The 25,096-nt window shown below is 39.3% G+C and overlaps 1 protein-coding gene across 1 annotated transcript in view; it reads left to right on the top strand.

Annotated features, from left to right (window-relative positions):
• Positions 1-25,096, top strand: part of LOC122530757 (single Ig IL-1-related receptor-like) — a 122,193-nt gene that overhangs the window by 90,279 nt on the left and 6,818 nt on the right. Inside the window, exons 3-5 of the mRNA XM_043658026.1 lie at positions 1,490-1,703; positions 22,689-22,822; positions 23,561-23,725. Of these exons, the coding sequence (XP_043513961.1) occupies positions 1,490-1,703; positions 22,689-22,822; positions 23,561-23,725 (513 nt within the window). The remainder of the gene's footprint in view (positions 1-1,489; positions 1,704-22,688; positions 22,823-23,560; positions 23,726-25,096) is intronic.

Genomic DNA, 25,096 nt, shown 5'->3' with positions numbered 1-25,096 from the left:
GCATATTAATTTTAAGCAAAATAATATAATAGAGACATAATATATATTGTGTGACGTCAAATGACCGACGTTTGGTTAGATCTCAAAATTTATCGTGGCGATCCATACAGGATTTTAATGCAGAGTGCTCCTGGCGGATATTACAAGTCGAAATAAAGAATGGAATTTCTCATTTGCTCCTTTGTTTTGGAATGAATTCGGCCTTGGATATTCTCCACGGCACGCGAACGAAACCTGATACGATATTTAGAAACTGCAAACTCCGACATTCCCAAGCGATAGCTTCTGAACATTCCCGGACGCGGATTCTTACTTACCTCTCCTTGCCGATAGTATAAATAAGTCAAAATTATAACAGGGAACAAATTCCGCTCCGAACCTTCGAACGACGAGCATCCAAAGTCTGATCTTGGAGTTTTACCAGAGTAGTTATATATCCGAGTATCGTTATCAATAACGAAGTCTTATATTTTGTTCTCTTGTATTAACTTATAGTTCATGCTAATAATGTTAAGATATGCTTGTTGCACGAAATATCAGTTTAAGAATAAACACATGTAATATGTACACATGTTATATCAGCTCCAGCGTTTTTGTATTAGTGTATAGTTTACTGCTATAATATAGTTAACTATTAGTGTATGGTTGACTACCATAATATAGTCAACTATTAATTTGTAGTTGACTACTATAGTGTGGTTAACTACACTAAATTGTACTATATAGTAATATATGGAAACTATATAGTTCTGTACAGTTCTATATGGCAACTGTATAGTACTATGTAGTACTATACAGTAGTACTATATAGTATAGTATAGTTGGCTACTGTAACCTAAGCTAAACCTAACCTAAACTCTAACCTAAGTTAGTCGAGGCGAATATCAGTGACGAGACGTTCGATTCAATTATTTAATAGAAAACATAAAATATTCTTTTGTCGTGTTGAAAAGACTTATTTAGTTTTTTTCTTCTTTTTTGAAGGGGTTTAATATAAAATCTTCAATTGTCATTACTATTATGAATGAAATTAAAAATATTGAAACGTCAGATGAAATTATTTGAGAAATTGAACGTATCACTCCTATAGAGTAATTATTTATTCAAACTCTAATAATTAAAATTGGACAAACATTTAATCATATAATAAATAATATGAACATTATCCCATATATTACATTAATATTATTATAAATTCATGGTTAAGTTAATCATAATATTGAAGATACAAAAAATATAAATATAGGTCCGTACTAAAATATTTCCCAAAAAATTAATTTCAATATATCACTGAAGAGTTAAAATGAATAATAATTTACTTGGACCTTTACGATATCGTGTATAGCTTAACTAAAAGTTTTCGTTCGAATAAAGTTAAAAAAAAGTACCCGCTAATATTTGTTTCTGGAGCAATCACATCTTACTACCCATTCGGTGATACGCTCGTTGCATGTTACGCACGTACAAGGATCGATCGTGGTATTTTCAGGTGAGAAGTCCGGCGGATACACGGGGAAACCACTACCGACCTACAGGCCGGCCTCGCAATTGGTCCCTCTGGGTGGAGCAGCCAGGTTGTTTTGCGAGGCGTACCTGGGCAAGGTCGAGCTGCCAGATGCGAAGAATTCTGTGACCTGGTCGAAGAGCGACAGCAACGTCACCTTACCGAGTCACGGCAGGATCGCCCAGCACAGAGTGTCCAGGTGAGTTGCGCGAAACGTTTTTCTTTTTTTTTTTTCATTGTCAAAGAAAAGGAACGGCGCGAAGATTCGCTCCGTGACTATTTGGTCAAGGTCGAGCTGTCGGTGGAAAATCGACGCGCGCCTGATATACGTGTTAACCCTCCGACTACTGAAGCATGGAGTCCTCCTGTGCCGGAGTCATTTCTGGCCCGCACGGACATTCCATTAACACATGTTTAGATCGCCCGAGCGACTCACCGATACTGTACCAACATAGTGATGGTCGCTGGAGACCGAGATCCTCACCGATATTGTACCAACACAGTGACAGACAACCCGACTCGTATAGGAACACGTAGGAGCATCTAGGAACAAATAATAATCACACGAATAATAAAGTTATATTTATTTATATTTATACATTGACGGGAGACAATCGCTGTATCCTTGCTAGGTCCAATACGTTGCCAATTACGTCCGAATTCCTGGTTTTCTGGAACTACATTGTCCACATTGTCTCTGATATATTGTCTTCTTGCATTTCGATTTCGGAACCTTGCGTTTGGGGAATCAGCGTCACTATTTGATACACTTCCGTTGTCTGACGATTGTTCACCATCAGGAACGTCTTGTACATATTGAGCGAGAGAACACAAAGAAATATCGCTCGTTGGCAATGAGAACAAATGCGTCGACAAGTGAAAGCAAATGGAAACAACGGAAGAAAGTAATAAAAAACAACAAAAAGAATAATTGCTTCGATTTTGCTGCACACGTGTTTCCTCCTCAGAGCGTTACCAAAAAACTGATTCCTTTGTCTTCAGTCTTCGTCACTTCGACACTTTGGCGGACACGTGTTAGCCACTTGGCGTTCGTGTGTTGGTGCGATCAGGTTTCAGCTCCCGTCACTGTGTGCATTATTGCGTTCGAGCTCTCACTATACGGGTCAAGAATGACCCGGTCACAGTAGGGTTAATTAAGCGGCACTCGCGTAGCATCGCGTCTCGTGTTTGAGGAGGAGCGTCGGAATTCCGCTTTGATCCGAGGCGAATATCGTGGGAGAAGCACGTTTGCGCTTCTCCTCGACTGGGAGAACCGTCTGCGTTCCGGAATCGGTACACCGGGTAGAATCGTGGCTAACGAGAGACGCGTAATGAAATACCCGTGGTCATTATCGCCGGAAATACGGATTTCCCTCTGTTGTGCACGAAAGTAGGTCGTCGCCATGGGTCAGTGGCCGCTGAGCGGGGATGAACACGCGCGTCCGAAGTCGAACAACGTCCGAATCAGTATCCCGAGAGTCTGGATATGACAATATTTTTCTGGTCGAACCGAACAGAGCGGGATTTCCGCCGATGCGGATGATTCTCGTTGGCAAAACCTGCCATCTCGCGGATAAATTTCGAAACAGATGGGGCATTCGACTCGAGGAATATTTTTGTTGTTTATAATAAAGTAATGTATAATAAATTATTATTGTTATTGTCAATTTATATTATATTAATATGTATACTGGTTGTTTCCTGTAACGCGACGCACGATTTTTTTTTCCTACTTACAGTCATCTGACAAAAAAACAGTTTAGAACAAAAGTTCAACAGTACAAAGTGTACAGTGGGTATATTCAATAAAAGAAATTTCGAAAACTGTTTGTTTTCATAAATCAACGTCACTTTGGATGAAACAAATAGGAACACATAATTTTTTTGCTACCGTATTGTAGAGAACATGGAGACGAATTCAGAACACATGTTACATACACTTTACATAAATAAAGACACATATTACATACACTTTACATAAATAGAGACACATATTACATACACTTTACATATTACATATTACATATACTTTACATATTACGTACACTTTACATATTACATATACTTTTGACGTGATATTTTTATCAACATGTTACTCCATTTACAGTAGTAGAAATGTGAACATTTAGCTTACTTTAACTTCTCGTCGTATTTGATTCCAAGGCAGTGTAAACATAGTTGACCTCGGATTACTGAACGTAAACATAGGACTAGAATCGATTTGTTCTGTGCCATTGCGGTTTCCTTCGTTTCATATTTCCAATATTTGGTGCGAAGTAATCGCTTGCAACAACAATGTGTTCTTTTTCTAATTTCGAGAGAGTTGAAATGCTGTGAATTTTTTGGCGAATGCGAGAGAAATCCTCGAGAAGGTACTAAAGTGTACAGAGATAGATTTCCGCAACGGAAGCAACGATTTTCCACTACTGTAGATGGAGTAACATGTTAATAAAAATATCATGTAACATGTGTTTTGAATTCGTCTCGATATTCTCTACAATACGGTAAAAAAAAATTGTGTTCCTATTTGTTTCGTCCAAGGTGACCTTGATTTAGCTACGAAAACAGAGTTTTCGAAACTGTTTTCTATTGATACCCACTGTACACCTCGTACCGTTCAACTTTTCTTTTAAACTTTGTTTTGGTCAGGAGAGAAATCGTGCGTCGCGTTACAGGAAACACTCTGTATATAAATGTATATTAAATTATTATTATTATTACTAATAATACGTTTCGATGTACTCTAACGTTTCATCACGCGTAACAAGACACGAGAAAGTGAAGAAAAGAGAAAAGTGTTGAATCACTTTCATTTTTTTACTTTTTTTTTTTATTGAATTTTGTTTCTCTAGAAAGAAAGATTTTCTAAATTACTTGAGGGGGAATATAGCGACGAAATATTATTCGGTTTACTCAAAAAGGAGAAATTGACTTTTGGCCAACTTTTCGGGTGAAAATGCCCCTCTCACTACGCGTCGCTGCAAACGATGACTATAACCGAACGGGATACGCGGAAACCAATAACGACGACGCTCCCCTCCCTTTCGATCTTTACGTTTGGCGTTAACTTCAACCCTATCGATACTAACGACGACTATGGTCGTCCAAAATTATTGTCCATTGTACGTCGATAATAACACGCGTGGTACTGCAAAAAAGATCAAAGGGATCATGTTTACAACGAATGAAAAATTTGAAGAAAAGTTGATTTAACATTGGAACTATCAAAATGGTCGAAATCACTAATTTATAATTTTCTACGGGAATTTTATATATTTATAACAGTGTACTTTCAGATACTCGAGTGATTTTTAATATATCAGTGCAAGCTTGTGCTCTTTATTGTATTATTAACTTTTTCTTGTGACTTGCACTTTAATTTCTTTGGTACAAATATTATACTTCTTTCGTCGGTAGTTGTTCTAGTATTAAATGTCGAACATCGGACAATTTACTAATGCTTGGATAGTACGACAAGAGGGATGTTTTTATGCTGGCTACTCTCCACACTCGAGAAACAATACGCAAACCAGCGTGCCTAGTCCACTGTAATTATTCGATGGGAGCAGTTGATAATAGTGACATCGAATCTACAAGGAAAACCATCAAACGGTACAAAAAGTTTTTCTTTCGTACGTTGGACATATCCAGTTTGGAATTCGTATTGTTTGTATAAATTCTAAAACAAAAGGAAGACATTTCGATCGCCGACTATTCACCCAACGCTGATGAGACAAATTTTACAAAAGTATCGCAGAGACAATTTTGTTAAAATTCTTACCAAGTCTTGGGATAAAAATGCTCTCGGGCCGACTGCTAGGCATTTCCCTTCGATTTGTACCGGTGATAGTGATCGAAAAGGCGCGGCAAGAAAGTGCGTTGTTTGTTCCAAAAATGACAGACGACGAGCAAGTCACTGTTGTAAAATTTGCGACGTAGTCGTGCGTCCACTCCCGTTTTGAAATATTTCGTACAAAATTATATCATTGAACAATTTTACAAAGCGTTGTTACTATAAAACAGAGCTGGCCAACTGGCGGCCTCTGCCCTCACTCTCCTGATCGCTAGCGCTCTACCCCCTCCACTGCATCGGTCTCCCCACTACGTTGAAATTTCGACGCAGTGGAGGGGGTAACGCTAGCGATCAGGAAAGTGGGGGGCCGCCAGTTCGCCGAGTCCGCTATAAAACGTGTTAAAGTACGATTTTTTCCGACCAACTCGTTACAAAATTTAACTGCTACGCTCCTCATTCCCATAAAGTGGCATTCGCGTAGTGATCGTCCCTTTCTTTCCAATGAAACTGTAAGTTCAACGGGTGCGCAATGCCCAAGGATGAGGTCTCATCGAAATCAGCTCCTCTCGCTGATGGAAGACAAAGTTGGACGAAGGCTTGTCGCTCGGCGAGCGATTTCCAGCGGATCGCAAAAACTTGCCGCGACCAAGGCGGAGTTTCGCGAACGTCGCGTTTCGGCGAACGTCGTGGGCCACTCTCGACGCGCAACGGACAGAAGATCCAAGGGATCCGACTAAACGTCACGGTCTCCCCGGACAATTACTCTTTTTGCCAACGACGTCCTCGCCGCTGTTACGGACGTAATAACGCCGCCGTGGAATCCGGAGCTGACCTGGCCGGAGAGGAGAGCGCCCGGAGACCAGCGCAAAATTCGTTCTTCCGCGGAAAGCGTGACAGAGTGAGAGAGCAGAGGAGAGGTGGGCAAAAAGCACCGGAGGAATCTCTTGGTCTACGGTGGCCGCCGCCCTTGCACGTCCGACGAGATGGTCTCTCTCCTCTCTGGTCTGTTACCGCGGTGAATCCAAGGTCAAACGGAGAAACGTCATCCGTACGCAGATAATCTCTATAATCGCAAGATTCATATTTCTATAATAGACTGACAAGATTCATTTGTCTTTAGCTCTATAACACGGAATTGGAAAATCCATTTCTCTGGATTAACTATCTCTTTGCCCATTTCTTTTCAGTATTTTATTTATTATTTCTCTTTGGTGTTTAATTTTTTGGTTTATTATTTGTTTTGCCTGGGTTACACTTAAATATACTTAAAGGTATTCTAGTGTAAAGTGCGTGTTTTTTTAACTTTGTTAGGCAATTTTTTTTGCAAAGAAACTATCACACCTTTTGCAGTTAAATTGACAAGGTTTATTTGCACGTATTTCAGCGACGTTTTAAAATTTTTTGGGACAAAAAAAGTTACAATTAGTGGCACTACATATTCTCAAACATAGTCGCTTTTAAAAAAGGTCGTCTCACGGTGTCCATGATTCCCGACCATTCTGCTTGTTGGAAAAAAAAAAGTGAATGTTTCTTGATTAGTATGAGCGTGGCCAAAGCAGGTACCAAAAGGAAAAAAGTCGGTAGTTAAAAAAGTGGCGATAATCTGAACTTCGATTATCGATTTTTGCATGTGCTTGTTAAACATTGGAAGTCTAAGAAAATATAAAAAATAAAATTTTCTGGTCGAGTCTGGTAGGGGGGCTATAGTCACACTGAAGTACTAAATGCGTACTGAAAATTTTAAGTCAATCGGTCACAAGTAGATTTTAAGATATCGTGGACACCGTTCTGTGAAACACAATTCCCAGAAAAATACCTTTAAAGTTTAGTGTTTGCGGTAACAGGTTGACGCTTCTCGTCGCGTCCTTCAACCAACCAATAACTTAGTTAATTTTAGAAGTTCACATGACTTACTTTTAAAACGTCCTTTAAGAATATGCAAAAAAAGAAAAAAATCGATTTTGTCAAAAGTTCACACTAGAACACCTTCTTAAAACCGAGAAAATACTGCAATGTTGGGACAAAAGATCCGTTATTGTGTCCGAGGGGTTCCGTCGACGGCGAGCGGCCGAGTGCCTCGAAGGGTCCGCTTTATTAGTCTGTCGAGAGAGATAGAGTGAGAAACAAAGAGAGAGAGAGAGAGAGAGTGGCGTCGTCCATTGGCGATTCTCTCGGTGCAAGTGATCGATCGAGGGTATAGCTCGTCGCTGAGAGACGCTTCCGCGTGCCAATCACGGTCTGTTCGAAGGGACGCCTATGCCCTGTGAAATTCTCACCGACACCGACGATCCTCGGAGGCCTCGGTGTGCGAATCGATTGGCGAAGGTTTTCGCGTGAGAATCGGACAACGTGTGTCGCGATCGTTCGACTTTGCGAATTCGACGGAGCAGCAGGAGGTGTGTGCGTGCGCGTATGTGTGTGGAAGGGGCCGTGGTGAGAGGAAGTGGGGGCACGACGCGAGGTCGCGCGTAAGATAGAAAAAGAGGGAGAACGAGAAAGCAGAGGACACACGGCGTGTGTCGCCAGGACCCCATCACGAGTTTCTTAGCCGCGCGGCTCGGTTTCTCTTCTCTTACTCCTGCTGGCGGCCTTTCGTCGTCGTTCTTTTGTCTGTCGTCGTTTCGTCGTCGAGCCCTCGATCATCGTGGCGAGATAGCGAGCGAGCTCGGCCCATGGGTGGTCCCATCCAGGCCTTCTCTCATATTCTAAGCGTCGAGGCGAGTCGAGTCGCTTCGCCCTCGGGATTAAACGAGATCGTCGATACCTGAAACGTCTCTCTCTCACTCTCTCTCTTTTGCCTCCTTGCTCTGCAGCTTCCAATTTATATTCCATTCGCTTTTAATCGAGCTTCCATTATGCCCCAGTGGATCGAGCAAACGTGGGCGCCCTGCACGGAAATCACGGCGAGAGAAACGAGTCTCTCCCGACGCGACGTAGCGAGATCGATCGACGAAAGCCTCTCCTTGCCTCGCTTCGCGCGAGATTTTTCAGTTCACTTTCTCGGATCGGCCCGTGAAATCGCAAAGACGTGGCGGGGGGAGAGGGGACGACCAATCGCCCCGCCGTGTCCCGTCGTTCGATCTTTCGTGGAGAATGGCGACGCATTAACGGGGACCGGAAGGCGAGCGCCGTGATGTATGACCGGAGGTATAACGAGCGAGAGGACTCCAAGGTCCGATTTCGACCGGCTGTAAATCTCGAACGATCGAGGCCAATTCCGTGACTAATAGAGACGAATTATATCGGCGCGGTCGCCCCGGCTGGATTATTTCCTAGGAGATATAATTTTTACGTGGGATCTATAAATAATTGTGCAACTTTACCACTTACTGTACCATATTAATTTCCATTTTTTTAGTTAAAATTAGATTATAACTATTATTTATTTATTATATTACATGTTTATTGTATATTTATTTATTTATTTATTATCATTAAATTTGACAGATTTATTTAATTAGAATTATTGTATTAATTAACTTTAAATTTATATTTATATTATTAATTATATTTATTAATTCAATTATAATTAAAATTTTATAATTTTGAGACGTTATTCATGAAAGAACATTCATAGAATATCATACGTTTTATATTAAAATAATATTAAAATAATATACTGTTATAATTTTATTAATGTACTATAGCGATCGAACCGCTATATGATCGATGTGACTCGATTTCACACTGTCACTTTGAATCACTTAAAAGATACGGCTGTTCTTGTCAAAATTAATATTAATTTCAGTTTGGACAGAAACACGATTGTATTTTATTTCAGTTATATACTGTATCTTATTTTAGTAAATCTCTACTGTATTTTGGTTTAGTTATCGTTTAAATTATAGCGATTTATATGTAGAATATTTTGATACCGTTTTTGTTCTAGCGTTAACAAGTATTTTCATTTATTTGTTTATATTATATTTATTTATATATATATTTATTATTTATTTATATATGTATATATTTATTATGTATTTATTTATATATGTATATATTTGTTATATATTTATTTACATATTTATTACATATTTATTTATTTACATATTTATTACATATTTATTATATATTTATAACATATGTATTATATATTTATTTAGATATTTACATTACATTATTTACATATTTATTATATACTTATTTACATATTTACATTACATTATTTACATATTTATTATATACTTTTTTACATATTTACATTACATTATTTACATATTTATTATATAGTTATTTATATTTCTGAGACAACCAAAAATCAAGTGTTATATATACATATGACGCCCGTCGTGAAAGCGTTAACGCCGAATTTGTGCATTCGAATGCAAATTTACGACCGGGGACCCTCTGGCATTGGGCTGCTGGCGTTAATTCGCAAGTACTCCCCCCCCCCCCCACCATTTTCACGTGGATCTCGTGCGCGCAATTATCCCGGACGAAGTCGTCGAGAAGAACCAGGGACTCGGAGTACACATCGAGAAGAACGAGTTGGGCGGCGGTAGTAGAAAATAGGTGCGCGCGAGGATGGATGGAGAAAAAAAAAAAATCAGTCGAGTGGACTGAAAGCGAGCCGTAGAGGGGAAATGGGATGGAAACGCGATAAAAGGTGAAAAAGAGGAGACGGAAAAGTGGACAAAGAACGCTGAAATATTGAAAAGTTCCTCGCCCGGCGGTGGAACAAAGGGGCGAGAATGGCAAAGGGGGCGAAAGGGGAGAAGGGCGCGCAGAAACGGGTCGAAGCAAAAGGTGAAAAAAGAAAAGAAAAAAAAAAAAAGAAAAGAAAGAAGCGAACGTCGATGGATCGAAGCACGGTGAGAAAAGGGGGGGTGGAGAAGGAAAGATAGAGCGACGGAAGCGGAAAGAAGCGGCGGAGGTGAAAGAAACGGATGTTCGACGAAGCGGAATGGCGGCTCGCAGCTCGCGACTCGGTTGGTAACGCAGATATCGGCTCGAAGGGGGAGAGATAACGTCGTCGCGGCGACGAATGCGACGCAATTACCGATGGAAGGGGACGGCATTAATCGCGTAACGGTCGTTTGCGCGACGAAGAAGACGGAGAGAGGAGAACGGCGGAGGTTGTCGAGGCGAGAAACGACTGGAGAAAGGGTACCGAGAGTTCGAGAGGGTACCGAGCCTGAGAAAACCAACGGAAGAGCTTCGATTTTCCCCGTGGCGAAGTTTCAGCGTGGCGGTTGAGGTAGAGGGGGCAACGACACGAATGACGCGCCCCCTAGCCGTGAATGCCGAGTATACTTAAATTAAATTTCTCGCGGAATATGAAACGTATTTGTGAACAAATTTTAGACATTTCGGAATGTTCTGAGACTATACTTGATTATTTTTTTTTTTTCCTTTTTGTGTAATTTTTGCTATAATCCATTGCTATGTCTTGTGTTGTTAATTAATATTAATATTGTTTATTGCTATTATTATTGATTAATACTGATTGATATTATTGTTACTTCATATTAATCGAGTAATACAATCATTGATCCTTCGAGAAAAAAATCTAGTGTCCGTTTCGTTGTAATTTAATTCAATGTTGATGTAGATACACACTCTTGACCACTTGGCGCTGGCAACTGATTGCGGACCGTAACGAGCGACCGATTCGTACACAATATATTCGTCGCTTTCTTTTTCATCTCGTCGGCCTGATATCACTGGATAGAAATTATTGAGAAGCAATAAATCTATTATTTGTTTAACTTGAATAAATAAATACTTAAAACTGAGAAAATATTACAGTTTCAACGGAAAAATTCTCGACGTTTCAGCGCCAAGAGGTTCTTCAAAGCGACGCTGCAATTAAGAGGTCGCAACGAGCGACACCGACGAAGATGGCGTTTAGCCATGAATGATCGGCGATATTTAGCTTTCGGTAGAAGGAGAAATTTCCCTAACGCGACTTTGCACGGGCGTCATTGGGCGAAGGGGGGCGCGTTCAAAAACATCTGCCGCGTTTGGCGACAGTGAAAAACAGTCGGGTCGCGACCGGTGGAATTTCCCGCGTAATCCGTTTAACTCCCCTCGACGTGGCGAATTAATCGGCACGCCAGATCCCGGAATTAATATTAACGAGCCCTTAATAACGGCCCGGCAATTTGGTTCGCAGTCGTTTCGAGTAATACCTTCTCCTCCTTCTCCTCTCCTCTCGAGGGAGGCGAATAGACGTGGCACGGTGCCAGGTTTTGTCGATCGACGAAATATATACACCTAGATCCGATTAGTTTTTTCAATTTCCTCGTTACGAGATCTGTCGCCATTCGTCGTTCCCGCCCTTATCCTTCCGGCTACTGAAGCATGGAGTGCTTCTGTGCCGGAGTCATATCTGACCCGCACGGACATTCCACTAACACATGTTTAGATCGCCTGAGCGACTCACCGATACTGTAGCAACACATAGTGACGGTCGCTGGAGACCGAGATCCTCACCGATATTGTACCAACACAGTGACAGACAACCCGACTCGTATAGGAACACGTAGGAGCATCTAGGAACAAATAATAATCACACGAATAATAAAGTTATATTTATTTATATTTATACATTGACGAGAGACAATCGCTGTATCCTTGCTAGGTCCAATACGTTGCCAATTACGTCCGAATTCCTGGTTTTCTGGAACTACATTGTCCACATTGTCTCTGATATATTGTCTTCTTGCATTTCGACTTCGGAATCTTGCGTTTGGGGTTCAGCGTCACTATTTGACACACTTCCGTTGTCTGACGATTGTTCACCATCAGGAACGTCTTGTGCATATTGAGCGAGAGAAGACAAAGAAATATCGCTCGTTAGGGATCTTTCTACATATGGCGAATTACGGTCTTTTCCTCTTACTCGGTTAATTTCTCTCCGTCCAGTACGAAGTTTATTCGCAATATTTCCTTCATGTTTACATTTTCTGAGACTATGATAAATTGCACGTACATACGCTTCTGTTTGTAAGCTTCGAAATTTTCTCTACCAGATTTTCCCTTCCTTGTACCGTTGTATTACTTAATCTTGCATTTATCTGCTTTTTCTTCCGTTTCCGATTTTTTGCCATTCATTTTATCTGCACTTCGTGTCAGAAGAGTTATAATACAATATAATAATACAATATAATTATAATACAATATAATTCTGTATTATAAATGTATAATTATATATTTACATTATATTATGATTATAAATATATTCTATATTATATAATATAGTCTATATCAGTGACGGGGAACCTTTTTTGAGAAGCAGGTCAAATTTTGTTCATTATTTTTTTTAGTATTAGCTCGTGGGTCACGAAGTCAATGGCGTCACTTGGAAAGGGGATGGGGAGGATGGTTAAAAACTACTTTTTTTTGGTTCTCACTTTTATAATCCTCTAAAAAGTTTATGTTTCCTTTTTGTTTTACAACATTTACTTTTACAAGTGAAGAGCAAAAAATAAATGTCGACGTCAAAAAATTGATATAAAAGGGGTGACACCGTGCCCAGTCACCCCTGCACTATACATTAGATATATATATATATATATATACTTTATTTCTTAATATTTTTTATTGTCTGTTCTCTCTTTTATTATATAAAAAAACTAGCAAAGCTATCCTATTCTGAGAATGGGATCTAGTGTGTTTTTTAGTGTTTATCACATCTGTTTAATCGTAAGCGCTGTATAATATTTTTTGGACACAACTAACTCGTAAAGTAATTTAAGACTTGAAATACCTATATGTATACATAACCGAGTCGTAAATCCTCCATAAAACACAATTATGCATTTATTTCTCACTTTTAAGCTCTAACCGAACACTTGTAATTTTTTGTAACATTTTTTGAAAAGAGGATTTCGAAAAATAATTAAAATTCTTTCGTACATGTGATGATATGTTTATAAAAATCAACATAGGTTCGTCATCATTGGTCTATATTATCAATATCTGTATCACTATCTATCTATAGTCAAATATTTATTTAATAATAAATACTCTATACAATCTTTTACAGACTGCCTTTGCTTCTGAAGTGAGAAATCTTCGTTCACGTTCTAAAATCGTAGTAGCAGTCACATAAATCTTCGATACTTTTGTCATACCTGATGTTGAATTAGTTATGACAAAATCGTTCCCCCCGTCAGATGCATGCCGTTAAATTTTAATGAAATTAATGCTGATACATATCCCCCGCGTCTCGTGCATGGAGAAATTTAAAAATATCCATTATCCTGGAGATATACACATGTATACTCCGTGTCCATTCCCATTGTAAGCGTATCACGTTTGAAACACTTTCCGTGGGCCAGTGTACGTGACGGCCACCGTGGAAAGCGTTAATTACGATCGATCGCGCCAGCGCTGTCGGAGGGAAGCCGGGTAAATCTTCGCCCCGAGGGAAGGAAAAAAAGAAAGACGTCGAAAATGAGGGAGGAAAAGCGTGGACTTTCCTCGTAGATCGCGGCGCAGGCGAAAAACAATTGTTTTTCTTCCTCCAAAAATCACTTCCTACGAAAAATCATTCGTAGCCGTTTTGCTCTATATTTTTCTCAATTGTTTGAAAGAAATAATTTTCAAAACACGATGAGAGAATCATCGTTCGAATTTAAATTTAACCCCTTGCACTCGGTACTACTATTTTCTCTTTCCGCAATTTAACTGACAGTTTAACAATATCAAGTGTGACTCGGCGTGAGCGTAATAAAAACTGACGTCGAGTGCAAAATACTCGACAAAGTGTTGCAGTGGGTTAATTTGAAATTAATAAAATCACTTTCTTCTTGCATTTTGATGTTCTGTTAAAAATAAAAACAGGTACATTTACGTGTTTTCAGTAAGTGTAGGAGTTAGAGTATAGAATAATGGCGGTCGATCTTGGCGAATTTCTATATTAATCTGTACCGTCTATTTGTATTTTTATACTATCGACAATCTTGGTAGGCGAGAATTGAATTAAATTGTGGACGAGACGAAAAGACGTGTCTCGTGCGAGCCGACGAATCGAATCGCGGCGACTGCAGCGCCACCGTCGCGAAAACGCGGCGACTGCAGCGCCACCGTCGCGAAAACGCGGCGAATTAGCGAAACGTTACGATACCCGGTGATAAACCGATTAATTAACGTTCAACTTTTTTGGCTAATTTGATTGGCGGGCAAAGAAGCGCAAGAGAGGAGGGAGATGTATTCCAAAAGCGCGGGAAATGGCCTGCGTGCAATATACTCGATTAAATTAGCGTATTATCGGCCAATGGAATCGATTTCCAACGCTGGCCGTCAAATTTCGGGTATTTTCAGCGTATTTGAGTTCGAAAGCCCGTGTTCGCAATTTTCCAATGAAATTTGTCGACAAAACTCTGTTGTCTTTGTCGTCGTCGATGTTTTTATCTCCGGAGTTGTTATCGTCGACCGGGCGAGCCAACGTATGCGCGTGATAGATGTGAGATAGAGAGAGAAAGAGAGCGAGCGGCGAACCAAGAAAAATTGCAGTGTCGGACACTTAATCCCGTCCGACCCGCGTGCCTACGTACGCGAAACTGTCTCTCCGGTCGAAACTTAATCTCTGGCCTGATTCAGCCGGGCTGGAATTTGACGGACGAGCCCCGAGCCTGTCGGGGCCCTGTCATCGCGGATTACAGCGTGCCGTTTAATTATTTCAGCCGGAGCGAAGCGCGAATACGGCGACGAAGACAAAGAATTCAACGCGAGGGAGAGAGAGAGAGACGGCGACAAGGACAAACCTCGACGGGAAATTACGTCACGCGTTTCGCCCTTTTCTCCCTCCCCGAGAGCGTGTCCCAGTTTCGTTTCGGTTGATTACCATGGTCGTCCCAAAGTCGTCCTCGCTCGGGCGCGAATTCAGGCGACGGATTGATAGTCACGACGAGACGCGGAAGTTGTCGGAGATGAGCTCGACTCTGACGAAGTCTCGTCGAAAAGTTGCAGACGAGAGCATTGAAGTCGCTTTGCCTGTCACTCGCAGAAACTACCGCCGAGACTCTCGAGACCGATGAAAACTCGAACGATTCCCGATCGTGGTTGCAATTTCTCGGGGTCGATCGATCGTTCAAGGTGCAGCGCCGAAGAAATGAGTTTACGGCCGGTTTTTTATGCAAATAGCGGGGACGGAAGTGATTGGACGCGTTCCAAGAAAACCCGAACGTTTTTAACGACTCGTTCGACCGTGTAAATCTCGCTGGACACGACGCGACGCGACGCGCGGAGGGGAGAAGGCGCTCGTGCCTCTAGAGGAAAGTCACCTAATACGGGAAGGTTTTTTTTTAGAAGCTCGTGAACTCAGTCTAAATAGAGGAACCTTGAAACTTTTTTTTTACCTACTAAATACACGTCAGACTGTGTTGTGATCCGTTTTTGCCATCTATTTTTACCACTAATTTTTATCTGTTGCCAAAATTAGCAAAAACATGCGACATCTTCCCATATTGGGCACAAGAGGTGATGGGGGGAAGGTAGGTAGGCGTTCTCAGTATGGGACAATGCTTCATAATGGCAAACATGTCAGTTGTAATTATATTTTTTTGTTTAAATGGTTTTTTTTTAATGCGAAAATTGGCAGAATAGAATGCAATGGCATTGTTTTAAACGAAAGTTAGAATATTATTTGAAACTTAAATTTGAATTAAAATAAATTAAACGTAAGTACTTTGCAATTCTGACTGCACTTCAAACGAAAGTAGAAAAATTTTCACACTCTCTCGTGACAAAAAAAAAGAGCTAATAAAAAAGGGATCTAACGTTTCTTTAAACTAGTACAGATCAGTTCGACTCAGAATTCAAAATATACCTCTCTGACGTAGGTACTGAAAAAAAAAAAAAAAGGAAAAAACCGAGTCGCTTTGTAACTTTTCATTTTTTTATTTCCAACACAGTATACATATATATGTACAGGATGTTTCGTAACTTATGGCACCCACTTCGGGAGCTGATTGTACGCCTAAAAATGATGAAAAAAAGTCAACGTACTTTGTGCCTGTTAGTTTCCCATCAAGAAAAAAAGGTCCAATTAAAAATTTATCAAATATTCCTGCCCATACGTTTAAACTAAGCTGGTATTGATGTCTTGAATGCACAGTAACATGTGGGTTTTCTTCATCCCAATTATGATTATTATGAAAATTGAATATACCATCCTTGGTAAAACTAGCTTACTAGAGTTTGCTCTGTTTATAAAATTCATTGTATCTCATAAACGAAGGACATATATTTATATGAATTTTTGTCATTATTTTTTTTACAATCGGCTCCCACAAGTTACACGAAACACCCTGTATACGGGGCGCCATCTTGAACCAGGCGTGCCACGAAATTACAGATGCACCGAAAATCACAGTTGATCGTTGTACTTCGATCATCGATCATCGGCAACTTGCGACCGATTCTACAACCTTCGAGCTTTCTTTTTTTCTCTCGCTCCGTGGGGAACGTTTTCGCGGATCGCTGCTCCTCGATATTTGCAATTCCGTTCGGCCGCTGTTGCCGGGAGAGATTAAAACCACGGGCGAACGTGACGTTGCCGCGTTTCGGCGTGCGTCGTCGAAAATCCGTGCGATTTCCGCGGGTGAGGAGAGCGGGGGCGAGCCCGTGACCACCCTCCCCGCGCGTTTAAACCGATTACCGGGGCGCTCTCGAGGCAGCGCATTTTCGAGCGGCTGAAACCGTTTACCCGGGGGAACGGACGGGACGGACGCGGGGTGAATTGGTAAGAAAGTTGTTGGCGCAGACGATCCGCGTTTCAATCGGACGCCGGAGAAAGAGAGATGGAGCGATAGACAGAGAGAGAGAGATAGAGGGAAATAAACGGAGGATGACGGGGATTTAATTAAAACTCGATAGACGCGTCGTTTTCGATGCTGCTCGAACGGCAGAGCGCAACGAGTAGCTAGTTCATCGGTTTCCCTTAATTAAACAGGATTGGCCGCGCAATACGCTGGGGAAGTAGCGAAAAAAAAAAAAAAAAGAAAATGAGGCAACGAGAGACAGTGTAAATGAGGGGGAATCGTCAGACTCGTCGATCCCTCGTCACCTTGCAAACTCTGAAACCGTCAAGTTTAACAGTCAGACGTGAAAACGAATTGGTCATTTTGGTAGTTCTAGTTGCTTTTAATTTTCCTTCGGTATGTATGCTAGTTACTATGCTAGTAACTTCAATTTTTACCCAGCGAACTTTGATTTCTTAAGCGAACAATCTAACCTCGAATCTTTAAGAGACTAACAGTTACAGCTAATTGCAGATCTTTTTACGAATAGAAGATAGATATCAAGATAGATTTTTTATCAAGATAATTTCTTATCCTATAAATGTTCCACTGTCGAATGTTTTTCGAATTTCCTGGTAACATTTTGACGAGGAGTATATATATATATATTTTTTTTTTAAACAAACTTCAGTTTTTCAGACATAACCTCAAACTTTCGAGAGAGTAACAGTTACAACTGGTTGCAATAGATCGAAAACTTCAGTTTTTCAGACCTAACCTCAAACTTTCGAGAGAGTAACAGTTACAGCTGGTTGCAATAGATTGAAAACTTCAGTTTTTCAGGCCTAACCTCAAACTTTCGAGAGAGTGACAGTTACAACTGGTTGCAATAGATCGAAAAATATTTTTTATTACAGTAATTATCCTATAAATCGTTTCTCGAACAGAAAAAAATAGAAAAAGCTCGTCTCGATGCGCCAAAGTGTATCATTTATTTTTAATATTTGATTATTCCAGTAAGTCAATAAGTGTCGTGTCTGTGTATATATATATATATATATATATATATATATGTCAATAAGTGTCGTGTCTGTATATATATATATGTCAATAAGTGTCGTCTGTATATATATATATATATATATATATATATATATATATATACACACGTATGGTGCTTGTAATGAAAGGGTTAAACTATTTTAATCGACGAGATACTTGAAACATTTGCCATCTGTTGGGATCTATCGATCTATCGATCTATCGATATCTATCAGCTGTGATATCGTGACTATCGAATCGTGCTTTCGACGAGATAAAAGCGTTCCATTTATCGGTATATCGACTGATTTCGAGCAAAGAGCCCCGGGCGATAGGTGATAAAAATCGGCGTGGACCTAATCGGCAGAGTACCACCGTGCCTTTACGTGTGCACGCGCCGGTTGCCTTTCCGCGTACTAATTTAATTACGGGAGAGAGGCGCGGGCTACGCGTACACCGCAAACGCCACTCCGCCGCGATTAATTCCGAGCGCATAATTCGCTCGGTTCGAGGGTTCCACGCGCGTCATCGTTTCGCATCGGTCGTCCACCGGAGCGAGAGCGCTGCTTCTCCGAAGGGTGAACCCCACCTCTCTCCTCTCGGCGCTCGCATCGAGCCTTCCTGCCGCTTGATATTTGGCAAACAACAATATTTGCCGATGCAGCGACAATTTATTAAACAACGCGTCGGTTTCGACGACTGGACGCGGCAAGCTGCACGCACGACTGACGAGACGTGACTATTAGGGTAAGGTCCGATCGAAAAACGAAATCCCCTCGGATGTTTTTGAAAAAGTTATTGCATCTATCAACTATCGATATCTGAAAAAACGTATACGTATATCATACATACACGTAAATTTATAATGTTATTATAAATCAATATCTAAAAAATGTAGTACACACACACACACACGTATATATATATATATATATATAACGTAACGTAAACAAATATGTAAATATAAATATAAACGTATATATATTTACCATAAATGTATATATCTAAAAAACATATATATATATATATATATATATATATATATATATATATATATATATAATAGTAAAAACGTATATATACACACGAACATATAAATTTATAACGTTACAAAGAGAAAATCAAGAAACAATCGTAGAAAACAAAAGAAGTGACATTTTTTGGAAAAGGCCATCTCATTCAGATTGCCCAGGTAAAAAGTACCTACTATCTGCTTTGAGCTCAATTTTTAATGTATTATTCAACTGCAAATCTGTCTCATCCATATAAATATATTTCTCGGTCTTTTCAAGAGGTTTTATCACTTTGCATTATCCAACATTCCTATTTGTCCATAATCCTCTATTGTTAGAGTTCCTTTTCCATTCAGTTACCATGATTCTTTAGAAAAGTATTTATATACACTAATTCTCTAGAAAAGTATTTATATACAATTATTCTCTAGAAAAGTATTTATATACAATTATTCTCTAGAAAAGTATTTATATACAATTATTCTCTAGAAAAGTATTCATACACAATTATTCTCTAGAAAAGTATTTATATACAATTATTATATTATACATAATTTCACGAGAGGTCAGTTCTCTCAGAAAAGAAATCTAATCCCATAGTTTGAGTGTGATGACTCTTGTTTGTTTTATATATCTATATTACCTCACTATGAAAATGCAACCATAACTTCTAAACACTATGTTAACGCAATGTGTTCCAAAAAAGTTGCACTTTTCTGATAAAATGTGAGTAAATTGGATTAACCAATGAAATACATGTCCATCTGCTGATATAACAATACTACAAAAATGCAACCATTAATACAATGTGTTACAAAAACAGTCACAGTTTTTTGGTAGAATGTAAGCAGTTATTGAATTAACCAAAAAGTAATTACGTTTCCTTCTAACAGATGGACATACATATCCTAAAAAAAAAGGACAACATATCCTAAAAAAACATATCCTAACCTTATTTCAAACCGCAAATTCAAATCTCGAATCATCAAACTTGTGTTAGAGAAAGAAAATGCTCGATTTCGTTAACAATTGTTAACGACTCCATTGAAATGCAATGTCAAAAAGGATTTAATAATAAGCTTTCGTTTCTCATGAAAAATTTGCCACTCATTTTACAGGACAAGGAAACATTCGCAGTTACTTTCTGGTTCCTAACCTAACACAATTTGAAGGATAAGCAGAAAAATGGCAGATAGAGTTACGCTCATAGTACATAACCTATCTTATCTTTCCAAGCAAGAAGAACGAATCTTACACTATACCACTGAAGAAAAGCGAGAAGATTGATAACCTATGTAACATTTGATTTATACAAATATAAATGGATAAATCGAGTATCGTATGCAGCATCTAATTTATACAAATGTAATTGTACAAATCAAATGACACGTGTAACATTTGATTTATGTAAAATTTAACAACCTATATATATATATATATATATATAACGAGATCGTGCCATCTCACGGGAATTTTGGAACGACGCGTGAATCGATGAACGAGACGAGAAACGTGCGTGTGGTGGGTTAGGTCGTGTGGAAATTTGCTTTTGTAATTCGGAGCGGAGCTTTCGGTAATGAGAAGGAGCCCGATTGTTTCGAATTTTGCCGGGCAACTTTTAATTAAAAGCGTCGAAGCTGTCCGATTTAAAATTCGCGTTGCTCGCGCGTCGAGAAGAGAGATAGCTTCGATGGGTTCGCGATTACCTCGTTCGTTTAAAACCGACACCACGGGGAATAAAATATTCCGGGAACGAGCGCCAACCACCGGCGTTAAAACCTGCCGGGGGAATCGAAAGAATCGGAAAAATTCGGCTGGAGAGTTTGTGCCCCGGAATTCGTTCCCAGGCGAAAACCGATCCCGGATAAAAAAACGGAGGAAGGACGACGCGGCCCGGAAAAAAAAAAAAGAAAAAAGAAAAAAAATATCGCCGGTGGATTGAATTTGTCCCTCGGCCTCTCTCCTCTTCGGCCATCGTCGACTGTCGACGAATCACAGCTTTTCACCGGATGCACGTTTGCCGATTTTTTTTCACGCGCGCTTAAAGCGCAACGTCAGCCGTCATTTTTTTTTTTTTTTCCATTACGATGGAGCGTTCTTCGTTGCGAAAATTTTGAAACATTGACTACCGATTAACGCAATTCTCACGGACACGCGTTGGGCATCGCGTTTGGAAAATGGAGGGAAATCCGAGCTCCTAAATCGTAGCTGAAATCGTTGCGTAACGACGATGAGATTACGACAATGGCGCTTCCAAGAAGAAAGATCGGCCAGTCTCGATCGTTACGATCGATTAGAACAACACGAGTCGCGCGCGCGATAAGTCTTTTTCTTGATTTTTGGACACATTTCTGAAGGCTTCTGTCCAATTCGTCCCAAAATACATCAATTTTTTAAATATATATTCAATTTCTATATATATTTTTTAAGTATATTTAAATATATTTTTTAACTGTATTTTATATTTTTTTAAATATATTTTTTAAATATATTAAATATATTTTTTAAATATATATTCAATTTTTTAAATATATTAAATATATTTTTTAAATATATATTCAATGTTTTAAATATATATACATATTTTTGATACACTTTGAAGGCTTCTGTCCAATTCATCCTAAAATACATCAATTGTTTAAATATATATTCAATTTCTTAAATATATATACATATTTTTGATACACTTTGAAGGTTTCTGTCCAATTCACCCCAAAATACATCAATTTTTTAAATATATTAAATATATTTTTTAAATATAAATTCAATTTTTTAAATATATTAAACATTTGTTAAATATACATTCAATTTTTTAAATATATATACACATTTTTGATACACTTTGAAATATTTATTCAGACCATATACGTTAAATATCAGTTTTGTTTTCAAGTATTATTATCAAATAGAGTAAGTAGAATACATAACAAGATTGTATAATAAAATTAATCCGGAAAAGTATATGTGTGTTCAGATCAAAATAAGCAAGTGTCCTGTGACTTATGAACGGGAGCACCATCACAATTATTCCTAATTATTTTCTATGATCCTACAGAAAAATACTTGGAATGGAAATTAATCAGCATTCAGTCGTCCGCAAATTTCAGAAATGAAGAAAAAAAAATTTACGTCGACTGGGGAAAAAACTCGGGGTTACCTCTATTTTCCAAATGTCGTTATGTATTTTCCACTTGATAACGTTAAAGTTGACGTCAGGGCGAAATTCAACGACCTACCACACTACGATCTTGAATTTTGAAATAACGCGAAAATTTTGGCCACGAAAACGCCAAAACTCCAATTCACCGTGGTTTTGTTGGCAAAGTTCCGCTCGATGGATTTCGTCGGTATGAATGTCAAAACGTTGCGGACGATCGCCATGGATAAATCGAATTTGGAGGAGCGCAGGTGCGCGGAACATGCAGAGTCATCTCGACCGATGACGTCAGCTCCTTTTTCCGTTGAGAACGCGGCGAGCGTAATTGCGCGCGTCGTTGTGTGAACGCCGACGAATCTCCCAGTGAAAAGGCGTTCGACCCTCGGAACAATGTTCTTCTTTTCTCTTTTTTCTCTCTTTGTCTTTTCTTTTCTTTCTCTTTTCTGACCGTCTGTCCTGACTTTGCTAATCAACGATCGTGCTCTTTCAGGGAAAACAATCAGATAATCGGCTCTTACTTGGAGATCGAGGACATAACGCTGGAAGATTACGGGGAGTACAAGTGCGAAGTCAGCAACGGCGTGGATGAGGAGATCACGTTACCGGCTCACGTTTATCGGCAGGGTAATCGCCTCGAGATTTTGAACCGCGTGCACCAGACGAGGTATACGAACAGACATTGCACACAATGTACTTTCTCGGCCACGATTTTGAGGTTATCGTAACCTCGCGTTACCATTTTTGTGTCACACTCTGTCGTACCGATTCAGGCAGATTTTCCACCGCAGCGCTGCTAGTGGTGAAAATTAAAATTAAAAAATACAAACTGTGTTGCCAGGGGGATTTGTTTTTCCGAGAATCATTCGTTAAATTGATATCGCGTAGCGGTTCTTCGTTAAAAGATTTCAAACAGCGGCCGAAGAAAATTGAAATTGAGAAATCACAAACAACGTAAGATGCAATGTCTGTCTATATATCTCGCCGTTGTTTCGAAAGGAGAAATCGGAGAAACGAAGGAAGCAGGAGAAGAAAAGTGGAAGGGGGGGATGATCCCTTTAACCGCGCGGTTAATTAACCATCCGAGATCCGTTCAACTTTAAACGGACGTCTGCTAGCGATTTCAATCGCGTCCGATTTAATTCGCCGCTCGTTACCAATCGTCAGCCCCCCTCCCCCACTTTCAGCCAATTAAGCGAAATTCGTAACGCGCCGTGTACGAGAACGGCCGAGAGGAGAAGAAAAACTCTCTCTTCCACTTTTCAGTCATTTCTAGTCCCCCTCTCGCCGCTCTCCCCTCTCCCCTCTCCCCCGGTTTCTAACCAACGCGCGGTAGGGAAATAAAGCGGACGTTTGCTTTTGCAGAGCCACAGTTCGCGCTGGGTCTACAAAACGGATCCTGGAGAAGATCGTTCCTTGTGGGCGTGTTGGTGCTGGTTCTGCTGATCTCGGCCGGGGCGTTCTACGCGCGCTGCTGGCTACCTCTGGTGCTGCTCTGCCGCGACAAATTCGCCCCCCTTGAGGAGAACGGTAATTATCCCGCGCTCTCGAGTTTTTTTTCCCCCGCTCTTGTTTGCTCGCGTCTCTCTCACTCACTCTTTCTCCAACGCTCTGCCACCGCAGTGACGTTTCACGTTTGCCTCGTACCGGCGATCCCACCGTTTCGTTTTCGACGAAACGATCCCTTTGCCAGCGCGCGATTTAATTCGTTCGTTGAACGGCTCCTCTATCGATTCTACTCCATCGTCTCGCGGTTTTTATTTCGATCGTTCCTAGCGTCGGGTACATTTTTGAGAAATAAAATTTGAAATGGTAATCGGTAATTCTGTTTCTTATTGAAATAGAATAAGTGAAACGTCGTAAGAAATGAAACAAAATAAAATAAGCGATCACAAGGAATGAAACATAGCTATTGAAATACTGATTTTATACTGTACTTTATTTTAATACTGATATTTCTTCCTGAGATGAAGTATTCTTGAAATTGGAAAATTTATTTTACTTGACATTGATTATTCATTTCAAACGTACATGCAAGTGGGAATTATCAATTGAAATAATAATAATAATAATAATAATTTAATTGAGGTGTATTAGAAATTATTGTTTAAAATAATATTTCACTTCAGTCTGGAAGCTTGCATTGATTATTTCGTATGTTGCTATAGCGTATTAGAAACTATTATTTAGAATAATATTTCACGCTTCGAAGCTTGCATTGATTATTCTGAATATTATTTCCGATAGAAATTAATTGAAAAGAAAGTATGAAGAGAAAACAAATATTCAGTGTTATTCCTGAGACAAGCCTCCTCCTGTTAATCAAACATAAACGTCATATTTAAGACGCATACGCAACTGTATTTCATAGATCAAATTTCATTCTAATCTAAATTAAACAACTAGAAACGATTCCATGAAAAATGATATTCAAATATTTCATTGCACGAATGATGATGATGAGAGAAATATATCCACTTCAAGCAACTATTTCAAGGTCATCGTGAGAAATACGTTTCTTGTATACTTGCAGAATTGAATAAACTTCAGATTATACCTCAGTCGATGAAACACTGCGTAGAAAAAATATTCGCTTCAAATAACTATTTCTAGCTCTCGTCGTGAAGAAGAAAAGACGTAATTGAAATACATTTCCCATATTCTTCTGGAATCAAATGGATTTTAAATTAAATTCAAATAGATTTTAATCAATAGAAAAGTGAGTAATTATATCAAATAAACAAACGAATAACCTGAAAATAATCTGTATAAACATGTTTATATCATATTTGAGATATTTTAACTTAACCAGCACATCTTCTACAGGGTTGCCACTGAAAAACTGAAACGTTTGAAGGAGTAACTTTTTCATTTTTTTTTTTTTTTTTTTTTTTTTTTTTT

The sequence above is a fragment of the Frieseomelitta varia genome, unplaced genomic scaffold (assembly GCF_011392965.1).
Source record: "Frieseomelitta varia isolate USP_RPSP 00005682 unplaced genomic scaffold, Fvar_1.2 scaffold_353, whole genome shotgun sequence".
Lineage (NCBI taxonomy): Eukaryota > Metazoa > Arthropoda > Insecta > Hymenoptera > Apidae > Frieseomelitta > Frieseomelitta varia.
This window is presented reverse-complemented; position numbering and strand designations above follow the sequence as displayed.